At 42.5% G+C, this 12,979-nt stretch overlaps 1 protein-coding gene across 4 annotated transcripts in view; it reads left to right on the top strand.

Annotated features, from left to right (window-relative positions):
* Nucleotides 1-12,979, top strand: part of UPF2 (UPF2 regulator of nonsense mediated mRNA decay) — a 108,793-nt gene that overhangs the window by 27,679 nt on the left and 68,135 nt on the right. For all 4 annotated transcript variants that reach the window (XM_075208642.1, XM_075208638.1, XM_075208641.1 and 1 more), the window contains exon 9: nucleotides 7,731-7,816. In XM_075208642.1, the coding sequence (XP_075064743.1) occupies nucleotides 7,731-7,816 (86 nt within the window). The remainder of the gene's footprint in view (nucleotides 1-7,730; nucleotides 7,817-12,979) is intronic.

Below are 12,979 nucleotides of genomic sequence, written 5' to 3'. Positions count from 1 at the left end.
TTTAGGTGACAATGTATTCCTGACTCTTTCCTTAGGGGCTTCCTCTATTGATACCCTTCTTCCAGGAGCGATGTCTAAGCAGGGCCTTGATGCCTTTGCGGTATCGGAAGAACCCCTGTGGATGCAAAACCTAGAAAGGTCAGATCAGGGGCTGGTTTAGGGTGTTTTCCTTTCTAGAGAAGATGTTTGAGGCATTATTTTCATTGGGCACTTGTCAGGCTCGTTCCCGGGTCCAGGGATTAGCAGAGTCTGAACACTCCCTGTAGGAAGAGGTTGGAGATTCTCGAAGACTCTTGACTACGAGGAACAGACAACCTGGGAGGATGATGCTTCCAATACACGGGGTAGAGGACATTTTTTTCACTGTCCGACAGACCCTGAATATTTCTGAGGTGGAACCGGTGGTTTAAACGAAAGAAGAAACTGCTTGTTCTTTTTTTCCTTCCCCAAAGTGATCCGAAATGTGATCACTTGGGATCAAAACCTGATGGCAGATTTCAGGTTTTGAGACAGTTCTGATTCTCATAACGATTCTCGTACATAGACATTGCATCATGGGAGAAGCAGCCGAGTGTGGATGCTTCCATTGCACACATGCGAGGTCCACTACTATTCCTATCCCTACTGCTGCTACCTTTGAAATCCATTTATTTGGCTTCTAGTTCTTTGCTTCAACCTATTGTGGCATCTGCCTGGGCGATCAAAGTGATAGTTAAGGGGGCATGTACACTTGGTGATGGCATACTAACTGGGATGCCTAGATCTGAATTATCGCATTTAGTTGAGCACATTAAGGAAGCCTCTGAGTACTTGGGATACGCTGTTCTGGATGCAGGTCTGGATATGTCCAGGATCTCTTCCTGGGCATTGGTGGTCATACGTATTCTCTGGCATAGATCTTTGGGAGGCAGATGCAGAATATAAGAAAGCAGAGGAGTTACCCTGTGGTGGAAGGGTTCTCTTTGGTCCAGAATTGAAGAAGATTGTTTCTCAGGCCACTGGCAGGAAGAGTTCTTTCCTTCCTGTTAATGCCTCTAGAACTAGGGGCCCGAGATTTCGGTTCTTTTGCTTTGCCGGTAGATCCTTGGGAGCTACTGCAAGAGGTCAGTCCTTTGTCCCAAGGGGAGTGCCTCAGAGGGGTGGGCAGGCTTGGACAGGAAGATGTCTTGAAACAAAGCTGGCAGACAAATTTGGAGGAAGTTCGGTGGTGGGGGGCTCGTCTCTTGCTCTTTAGGGACAGGCAAAGGACGTTGTGAGCTTACGGTCTGGATCTCTTGGGGATGCCTCTGCAGTTTTGCGCACTCCTTCCACGAGACGCCACCAGGAGAATGACCTTTTAATCCCTGTTGTCATCAGAAGTGATTGTCCCAGTCCTGAGAGAGCAAGAGGTTTGAGTTATTACTCAAACTATTTTCTTGTACAAAAACAGGATTTGTCCTTCCAGCCCATCCTGAACCTCAAGTTACATTTGAATGTAGCAAGCTTCAGGATTGAGTTGGTTCGCTCCATGATAAATTTCATGAAGTGGAACGAGTTTATTGCACCCTTAGATATCATGGATGCATACTTTCACATCTCATTATGGGAAGGCCACCACAACCTTCTCCAGTTTCGAGTCTGGCAGCAGCACCAAGGGAATTTTCAAGGGGGATGGTAGTCATGGCAGCCCTCCTACGTCAGAAAGGGGTGACTGTTCTGCCGTACCTCGATGATCTCCTGATGAGCTATATTTGTTCCTCTTCTGTCCCACTTGCGCTTGACAGTGGAAACGCGGTCCTGTGGTTGGGTCATAAATTTCAAAAAGGCCAGCTTGGTCCCGACTCGTGGGTGTCCTGTTTGACACCAGATGTCAGAGGGTGTTTTTGTCCCAGGACAAGATTCTGGCTGCTCAAAAACAGGTGAAAATTTTGTTATTCCTCAAGCACTTTTTTGATTCTTCAGTAAATGAAATTTATGGGGCAGATGATGTTTTGTTTGAAAGCTGTACATTTTGCTTGCTTCCATTCACGTCACTTCCAAAAATTAGATACTAGCAAGGTGGTCGAGGTCCAATCCTTAATTGGCGACCGTTCTTTCATCTGTCACCACTGTCCCATAGGTCTCTCTGAAGACAAGGAACTTCAGCCAGGGGCATTCCTTTTCGATGTGTATCTGGACAAAAGTAACCACAGACACCAGCCTGCACAGCAGGGGTTCAGTGACGCTGAACCTCAGTCTTCGGGGGCTTTGGTTCCGAGAGGTGGAAAGGCTGGCAATCAATGTTTTCAAGCTGTGAGCAATTTTCAACACTCTGGTACAGGCACAGTTCCTTATGAGTAACAGACCCATTTGAGTCGTCAAGTCTGACAACGCCACAGCGGTGTTGTGTATCAACCGCTAGGGGAGACCAGAAGTTCTTTTGCTATGAAGGAGGCAACCAGAATCATACGTTGGGCAGAACATCATGTCCCATCCATATCAGCGGTCTTTATCCCAGGGGTGGACGATTGGGAAGCCAACTACTTGTCTCAATGCCATTCATTCAGGGGAATGGTCCCAACACCCGGAAGTGTTCACCCAGATTGTGCACCGGTGGGGTCACCCAGTGGTCGACATGATGGCATCTCGTCTGAACCACAAGGTGGCCCATTATTGTGCCAAGACCAATGATCCACAGACATTCCTAGTGGATGCCACGACTGTTCTTTGGACTTATAGGTCGATTTATGTATCTTTTCTGCGATTCTTATGTTACTTCGGGTGCTAAAGAAGGCCAAGAGGGAGGAGATGCAGGTTATTCTGCTGGCACCAGACTGGCTGAGGAGGTCCTGGTACGCCGATATTCGAAACGCCTTGGAGATTTCCCCCTCAGGGAGGATCTTCTGCGCCAAGGTCTGTTCTTCTATCAGGACTTTGTATGGCTGGCTTTGATTGTATGGTGGCCCTGATTTTCTGCAGAAACAGTTTCTCTGACAGGGTCATCCAGATGATGATTAAGACCAGGAAACCAGCATCTTCAAAGAATTATCACAGGGCTCTTTCCTCCAGGATGGCATGGACAAGGACCTGAGTTTGGATTCTATTAAGGTTCAGCTCTCAGGCTTGTCTGTTTTTTTACAAAGCTGACTGGCTGTGTTGCCAGAGGTCTACACCTTTCTTCAGGGGGTCCTTCACATCCAACCACCTTTTGTTCCATTGTAGGACCAGAATTTGGTTATTTAGCGTTGCAGAACTTGCCATTTGAACCTTTAAAATCTGTTCCCTTAAAAATTCTGACCTGGAAGGGTTTCTTTTTTTACTCGCCACCTCATCTGCGATAAGTGGTTTCCAAATTTCACATCAACTAGGAAATTAACTAATTTAACTAACTTTGTTAGCTAAATAAACTGTATCACTGCCTTCTAGGGAGCATAGAGGGGAGGGAACAGGCCGGTCAGGCTGTTTAGAATTTACAGGGACAAAAAACAGATATCATAGAAGCGCAAAACTTATCCTAAGGTAAGAAATATATAACCGTAGAGTTAAATAGATATATATTAAAAATATTTTTTAATAACAAACCCCCAATTTAATTAAGTCAATATCACGTGATAAAATAAAATATATAACGGCTAAAAAAACTGTGATCCGGACCTATTAAACTAATAAGTATCTTGCATGTAAAAGTCTACTATAGTGAACATATAGGGAAAAATATATAAATCGTGTCCTCCAAAAAAACAGTATTTTATGCCTTGATCCTGGATTGTTGCTTATATAAAATCAAGGGACCATTCCACACTTTCCAAAATACGATCGTGTTAGATATAATCCATATAGCAATGTCAGTCTTCTGTGGATAATAAAAATGTTAACTAACACGACCAGTCATATAATGTTACATTCCATACATCATTCAGGAGGTGTAGCTCTTACATGGAATATCCAACTCATGGAGCTCTGCTGACGGTATATGAAAACCGCATAGCAAGTTTTTCTGCTGAAGTAAAGATTTCTTGCTCACAGCAGTGATCTTACTCCACTCAGGACTTTATGAAGAAGAAATTTTAATATAAAGGTGGAATCCAGATGGTAATTATGGTCTGTTATTCTGTTACTGCATCCAGTAAGCACAATCCAATTCAGGTCCTTTTGATCACAATAAATGGTAATAAACTGAAGTGTTTCTCCACTAATATTCTATGTTTTCATCAGAGGCGTCAGACTATTTCTATTTAAGATCACTGCTGGGAGCAAGAAATATTTATTTCAGAAGACAAATTCATTAGGCAGTTTTAGCATGTGGACTTTGTCATATACTCTTATACTGTCAGCAGGGCTCCATGAGCACTTAGTCCTTGCGCCCAACATTGGGCATAAGGACTGAGTTTGTTAGAATTTAGTGCCATACTCGCAGCATATCCGACTATACACCGTGGTTAGCAGTGTCCCCCAAATGGGTTTAGAGGAATGGATTTTACATTGAGTACAAAAATCCTCTTATGGTCAATATAGATTTCAAATTGAAATCTCATAGCATAAAAACTGAATATTTTTTTTTTTATTTTTTTTTTTTAATCAAAGCCTTCCTTTGGAAACCTACACTATATGGACAAAAGTATTTGACCACACCTGTTAATTATTGAATTGAGGTGTTTCAATCAGAAACCGTTGCCAGAGGTGTATTAAATCAAGCACCTAGCAATGCAGTCTCCATTTGCAAACATTTGTGATACAAAATGGGTCGTTCTGAAGAGCTCAGTGACTTCAAGCGTAGTACTTTAATAGGGTGCCACCTTTGCAATAATATTTCACAGTCAACTGTAAGTGATATTATTAGAAAGTAGAAGCGTTTAGGAACAGCAGCAACTCGGCCACGAAATGGAAGGTCACGTAAAATCAGAGCGAGGTCAACGACTGTTAAGGCGCACGGTGCACAAAAGTCGCCACCGCTCTGTAGATTCCATAGCTGAAGAGTTCCGAAGTTTCACTGGCATTAATGTAAGCACAAAAACTACGGCGGGGGCTTAACGGAATGGGTTTCTATGGTCGAGCAGCTACATGCAAGCCTCGCATCACCAAGACCAATGCAAAGGGTCAGATGGAGTGGTGTAAAGCACACTAACACTGGACTGTGGAGCAGTGGAAACGTGTTCTATGGAGTGTCAAATCACGCTTCTCTTTGATTGACAGTCAGATGGGCGAGTCTGGGTTTGGTGGATGCCGGAGAACGTTACCTGTCTGACTCAATTGTACCAACTGTGTCGTTTGGTTGAGGAGGGATAATGGCATGCGGCTGTTTTTCAGGGTTTGGGCTAGGCCCCTTATCTCCAGTGAAGGGCAATTTTCATGTTTCAGCATACCAAGTCATTTTGGACAATGCTATGCTTCCAACTTTGTGACAACTGTTTGGGAAAGGCCCTTTTCTATTCCAACATGACACTGCCGCAATGCCCTAAGCATCATCATCAACATTTATTTATACAGTGCCAGCAAATTCCGTAGCACTTTAAAATTGGGAGCAAACATTAATAAAACAATACTAGGTAATACAAACAGACAGAGAGGTAAGAGGGCTCTGTTGATGGCCTTGTATGTTGAAGTTTTTTTTGATTAATTTGATGGTAATCCCACAACTTCTGGTTTAATTTATATGTAAGATTTTGACTACACAAATTGGTTTTATCACACCATCTTATCATGCGAATAGATTTCATTTTCTCATTTATTTTATTGGAGGATATCGCACCATGGAGTATATAACCAAATGCTAAGAGTATATACACTAAGTAAATTTGGTAAACATGGCAGTGTCTCTAGAAAGCAGGCCTGATCCTGTAGTTTATATTCTATATTCTATATATTTTTTATTTATTTATTTTTTATATCTTTCACCTTTCCTCAAGGAGGTTTTTTTACAGAGTGGTTGACCCTAAGATAGTTGATCTTACAGGTATCGGAAAATGCTACTAGTCCCATCCCTGATACAGAGCCTGTTAATGGTCAGGTAGGCTTGAACCGGATATCCATATTTGCCAGCACTTGGCTGAGGAAAGTCTCAATTGGCTGCAGCAGCTTAAAGCGGGTATTATGTCAGAGCACCTTACATCAGATTGCTAAGGTGAATACATTTATGACAATGCCCTTTGAAGTGTGTGAACTAACTGTCAGGTTTTAAAAAAAGACAAAAAGAACTGCTGTTTCCATTAAGTGTTTTGTGCTTGTTTTATAGCTGGCCAAAAGGTTTGTAGAAATACAGAATTCAAGTAACTGCTAGGGGTTTAAACAGATTGGTAGTCCTCTATTGGTCTGTGTAGCTGCAGTGTTTTTATTCTCTCAACTTGGCCTCCAAATTCTCTCATGTTGACACCCCCTTTACAGGTCACTAGCAGTTTGACACTTTACAAAATTATCTTATTGATGGGAGTTAAAAACACCTCCAGGATGGTTTGAGCAAGATGTTATGCAAACGGGACAAGAACTGAAGACGATTAATGACAAATGATGATATAGGCTGGAGGCTCCTTCAGTTTAAGGAGAGATCAGCTCATAGTCTCCACCTAGCCATCATGGAATCTGAGGTATTAAAGGCCAGGGGTTTGCCATCCAGACAATGCTGAATGCCCAAAAGCTGACTTTAGCTCACATTTACTGTTGGACCTGGAAGGTTTTTTTGAAAATAAGCATCTCACCCCTCCTTTCATGGGCTTTTCTTTTTTCCTGCAATCAGACATCAGTCTTCTGTAGAGTCAGGTCTCTGCTCTTTTAGTGGTGGTTCATACCATCTAATCTCAAGCATCTCTTCGCTTCTTTTTCCCATGTTTATACACTTCTTTGGGAGGACTCATTTACAGTAATGAGGGCTACTCTTCCTGGTGCCTGGTGTCAAAACTCCCAAGTTATGCCGACAGCCCTGGTATAGTGGCTACATGTGCCTCTGGTCACAAATTCACTTAATTCTCCAAAATTAATATGCTTGATTGTGTGGAGTACAATATTGATTATCTTGTTGGTAACTATACTCTATGGCTCGTTGCTTGCCACGTAATATTGTGTTCGTTTCCCACCCTAGCAGGGACTGTTTATGATTTATTCACGGTGCTGTGCCCTTTTGTGAAGTAAGCCAGAAAAAAGATGTGGGGGTTTTGTTGTTAAACGGGCTGCACTGAGACGTTCAATTGTGTTTTGAGTTCCAACTCGGTAGTATACTGTAACCATGTACTTTTCAGTTATCAGTAACGAGTCATTGCTTACATGCTTACTATTATTCATCTTGTTTCAGTACACACAAAAACCTTGTCCTTATATGTTTGTTTTCTGTGTATTAGACATTATTGTAGGTTTTAACCAGTTCAACTTACAGCATAAATTGATCCTTTAACACAGGGATTTGTGAACTATGTTCCAAAGCTATAAAAATATTTCCGTAGTGACATAGTTTTCGCTGAAGCTCTAGAGGTATCAAAACATGAATATGAATCACACTGAGGTACCAGGGAAACACTAGTTTTAATTTAACATTATGTACTTCTGTTGGAGTGTTTCATTGCTGAAGAGTTGCTGCCTTTTTTTGGCTGACAAAATATTCCAATCAGGAACAACTGTGTGACACAGCTCATGGTAGCATGTTGTACTGGAGTGTGGTGTATATAGTGACATTTCATTATTTAAATAATGCTCGTCTTTGTGACCTTATTACTTTTCCAAATGAACATGAGGTGCTGTAAAACTTAAATTACAACTTTGATTTATGTTGTGTTATAAATTTTTAGGCTGCAATGGATTTCTGTATGAATATGAACACCAAAGCAAACAGAAGGAAACTGGTTCGAGCACTTTTCATTGTTCCTCGACAAAGGTACAGCTAAATGCATATTAGTATTTATTGGATTTCTTCAGATGTCATGTATCCGTGTCCATCAATGTTTAACTTTGCAATATAGCTGAATTTTAACTGAGGTGGATTACAGCCAAATTGCTGACTCTGCAATATGCTCGCAGCAGGGATAGGAGCAAGGCTGCAGTGAAAGATAGAATTGTGATTCTATCTGCCTTGTAAGTTTGAGCAAATTTAGTGCCCTGGAGTTTATTAGTTAAAGTAGTTTGCTAGTGAATGGTGGTAGACTTAAAGCCCTTTCAAACATTCATAAAAAAAAGAAAGTAAAATTGTGTAAAGTCTCAATTACGGTATTAAAAATAAGCCTGATGAACATGTGTTAATGTGCATAATTATAGCAATATGCACATTCTTTTTAATCTGCCATGGCAAGTGCTGAAATCCTACTTTTGCAGTAAGGCGAGATAAAAAAACACTGCATTTTGCATTGCATCAGTAATAATGTGAGAATGCAGGTGTCTTTCATACAATTTGCATATTTTAAAAAGAAACTGGTTTATGCAAACCTGAAAGTGTCCTTTTTGATAAATAAAACTAATGTCTGTCTTTTGTCTGTCTTTTGTCTGTCTTTTGTCATTTTCAATAGATATTGCTTTGTAATGATCAGCATGTTTTTGTACAGTTTTACCTAGAAATTTAAAGTTTGACTGGAGGAATTTCATTTACATTTGCTAAGCAGTACAGCAACTCCCAGTCATGTTAGAACCCCAATATTCTGCATATTTCAATTTACTATGTGCAGATAAATGGCTTATATCTACGTCTAAAATGAACTGTTCAGGTAACAATCTGCTGAAAGATATGTTTTTGTAATATTGGGGTTAAGGTATTTTGTTACATATTGAAGTCCTCTCACGATTTAACCTAATCTTTATTAATTTGTTAGCATGTAACCAGTGTTTCTGGCAGCAGATGACATGCGTGACACAACTTGGCAACAGCAATAGATTAACAGTTCAGTGCTTTTCATCAATAATACTTTAACAATACTCTGCAACAGTTCAGTGCTTTTCAACACTATGCTTTCTTAGCTAAACAGTGACAAGATAGCTGCAGTAAGTGGTTTTGGTGATATTATATACTTGGCTTTAGCTTTTCTTTCTTTACCCTGAACTGCTCCTTTCAGACTAGCTGTATGTTCTTTTCCCATGTTCTCCTTTTGTTCATCTCCATACTTCTTATTCAGCTCAGTTTCTCTCTTTCTGATTGTTCTTTCTCTTTTCAGTATTATTCAGCTTGATTCTCCCTTTTTCTAAGCCATATCCTTTCCTTGAGCAGTTTAACTATCTCTACTATCAGCACTATTTTCTTGGTGGTTCAGCTTTACACTCTGTTCTTTTTCAGCTTTATTCACTCTTTTTATTTATCTTTATTCCTTTATTTGCTTACGCCACCTGAGTTTGCCCCTGTTGCACGTATTTCACCCAATTCCCTAATGTCACTTTCTTTATCCTGCTGGCTCTAGGAAAATGACTGCTTGTTTCCACAGACATAACATTCCCTTATGTGCATGCCCTAGTGTCCATTCAGAACTCTGCTGGATAGAACACAGCTCTAAAAAAGCAGCCCACTCAGTGATGAAAGCAGGGTAAGACCTAGCCCCATGTATCAAATGGGCTGACTATTCACCAGTGCCACTGTTCCTGCAGCAGCTACAGCAGAAAAGTGAGGTGCACATATATTATATTTTCGTAACCAGCAATACAAACACACATATATAAATATAACATCAATACAATAAAAAAGATCACATTTAATAATAATTGTGTTTTACAAGCGATTGTGAAGTTTTGTAGTAGTGCCAGTTACCATTGTAACAGCTCTGTCTGTGTTGAGCAATAGTTTATCATTATCCAATTCTTGACCTATTTTATTTATTTATTAATGGTCAGAAAATATAAAGCAACAAGAATCGGATACATTTTAACACCAAGTAGAGTGAATAAGTTAAAGACCTCCGTACGACAGTGACAGTATTCAGACTCTTTAAAGGGATGAAAAAGGGAAGACCGGTAGTTTTCTTGAATTAAGTGAAAAAAGGAAGAAGACCTATCTATTTTTGTATGTTGTTTTTTTTCTCTATTTCAAGTTGAGTGATTTTGAGTTTTTGTATGAATCCGTGTCACTTGTACAATTACCAGTCTCGTTTTGGGCAGGTAATTTTCTAAAAATAGAAGTGGTTTGAACACTGCAAATAACATCACTACATAGTTTAATAGGAGGAGCCAGAAACTACTTGAGATCTGTCGTACATGTAATTGTGGAACCAGTATGGGCCACTGTAACATTACAGTAGTAGACTATTCCTACATTGGATGGCAGGAACTAGGCACCTTCTCTTGAGATATAAAGTAGAGTAAATATTACAGCTGTTCTTTTTCTCTTTCATCCGGTGTGGGGGACACTGCTTACCATGGGGTTGTGGAGGGGAGCTTGGGAGTTGGCACCTAACTAGTTAATTTAGTACTGCTGGCAAACCCCTCCCCTCTACAAACCCCCTGCCTCTTCCTGTCCAGTTTTTTTAGGTGCCCTGGAGTTGGGCAGCCTTATTTTTTACTGCTTAGTTTAATGTTTAAAAATTTATTTTTTTTCCTTTACTTTTTTAGGTGGCAGCGCTGGAGTGTGTTCTAATATAGAGAACACACTCACAGCTTGGCAGCGCAGGCATTCCCCTGTCAGCTGAGAGCCAGCGGTTCTCACTGACAGGGGCTGAAGACAAGGTGCCTGATTGAAGGGAGTGACAAGCGGTCTCATGGACCGCTGCACTCCCATAGCCTCCCCGATAACGCTGCCATTGCAGGCATAGAGCGCTGGTTATCGGGTAATGAAGATGGCGGCGGCCATCTTGGATTTCGGCAGAAGCGCCGAGGAGAAGGGGCTAAACCAAGATTCCCCCCTCAGTCATAGGAGGGGGGCGTCGGATACCTTCCGCTGCGGAGACCTCTGTCCTAGAGGTCTCCACCACTCTGCCACTATTATGATAGTTCTTTTGAAGAAGAAGGAGAAGACATGAAAAAAAAGAACTACAGGAAGGGGGAGCTAATACATAGAGTTCCCCCCTTCCTTCAGAGAGAGAGATGGTCCTTCCTAGGTCTTTTGGCGCCAGCACCAGCCCGGGAAAAGGAACAGAGCTGAGGAGAAAGCACAGACTGCTGTCAGATCTGCTCCCCAGGGTGGCCTTTGGCTAAGTATCACCTTTATTTACACACATATCTGATGTGGTTATACTGGGCTAGCAGGTTTACTATTATAGCCTCCTACTAGCCATTGATATTTATGGTGTTTACAATTTCAAGTACAACTTTTAGAATATATCAGTTGTTTACTTATTATTGCTCTGTTTTTCATTGCTTATTTACTCTCTCTCTATATTAACTATCTGTATATTCAGCTAGATTTTTTATTACTCTGTGTGCTTGGTGTACCTTCCTTTATAAATATGACAGATAAGGGAAAGGGCCCTATGCCAAAATATTTCACATGTTCAAAATGTAATGTTAAATTACCTAGTGCTCAGAGGGACCCGTTGGCGCTCTGCACGACATGCGAAGCAGAGGCTTCCACTGCACAGATACCGCAGGTTTCAGTCCCACCGTCGGTGGAACCGGCCTGGGTTACCTCCCTTACGCAGTCGGTTAGCTCTTTAGCTCAAATGGTCCTTCAGTCTAACCAGTTGCTGACTACTGTGGCAACTTCTGTGGCTAGTAATGCAAGTTTACAGTCAGACCCCCCCGGCTTCCTCAGGTTCTAGTGCTTTGAGTTTGCCGGGACCATCCTCATTACAGACTGACCCAGCCCTGGTTGCTACAGAACCGGCATGGTCTACAGCTTTTATCAGAGGGCTGAATAAGCTTAACCAGCTACTTGACCCCTCTAGTACCCCGCCTGCTAAAAGAAAGAGGCCTAGATATGTTAATCCCCTATTGACCCTCTCAGATTCTGAGGAGGAGTCTGAAGAAGAAGGGGAAATTTATTCGGACACTGACCAAGGTCATTCCTCTGAGCAGGGAGAAGTGTCTAAGGGCCAATTTGTAAACAATTTGGTTTTAGCGGTAAGACAGGCGTTGGATCTCCCGGAACCGAAAGATGTAACCCCCAGAGACAGAAGTCTCTTTAAAAAGGCCAAGAGGAAGGCCAGCCGTTTTCCTCCCTCCGCGGAACTTAGAGATATCGCTGAAGGGGCATGGAAACATCCCGATAAAAGATTTTCTATCCCCAAGAGGTTCTCTTCCCTGTATCCCTTACAGGAAGAAGTGGCTCGCTGGGAAAGTATTCCCAAGGTGGACATTCCCATTGCTCGCTTAGCAAAACATACTTTACTCCCAGCCCCGGGTTCAGCGTCCCTGCCGGACGCCAATGACCGCAAGGTTGAATCACAGCTCAAATCCATATTTGCGGCTGCGGGTTCTGCCTTTAGACCCACATTTGCCTCGGCCTGGGTGGCTAGAGCCATGGAGGCATGGGCAGACCAGCTAGCTGAGGCCTTACAGGACTCCGAATTTCTTCCCCCTAGCCTTACACCTAAAGGAGGCTTCGGGGTATATTTATGAAGCAGCCCAGAACTCAGCGGCAGTCTCCTCTTCCATTCAGGCGGCCTCCATTTCAGCCAGAAGGACGCTTTGGTTGAAATCCTGGGAAGGTGATGCGGAATTGAAAAGGTCCATTGAAATTATCCCCTTCTCGGCTGCAGGTTTGTTCGGCCCGGAATTAGATACCCTTATTTCCCAGGCCACGGGGGGCAAGAGCACGTCCTTGCCAGTCTATGCTAGCAGGAGCCGCACCCCGAGGGGTAGCTCCTTTCGTCAGCCCTTTCGTGGGGCCTCTCCCCATAGGGGACAGCCCTTTAGAGGCAGGCAATCCAATTCCAGAGGGAGGTCCTCGTTTGCATCCAAACGCCAGGCCCCTAAATCTCAGGAGAAGCCTGCGTCCTGACGACCACCCTGTATTGCAGGGGGTGCCTGTGGGGGGACGTCTGTCTCTGTTTTATGAACAGTGGGCAGCGTCTTCCCAAGATCCTTGGATTCGGGGAATTATTTCAGAGGGGTACAAAATAGAGCTTTCAGGCCCGGCTCCACGCCGTTACTTCCAGGCCCCTCTTTCCCGAAATCCAGTAAAAAGACAGGC

This window comes from Mixophyes fleayi, chromosome 4 (genome assembly GCF_038048845.1).
Source record: "Mixophyes fleayi isolate aMixFle1 chromosome 4, aMixFle1.hap1, whole genome shotgun sequence".
Lineage (NCBI taxonomy): Eukaryota > Metazoa > Chordata > Amphibia > Anura > Limnodynastidae > Mixophyes > Mixophyes fleayi.
This window is presented reverse-complemented; position numbering and strand designations above follow the sequence as displayed.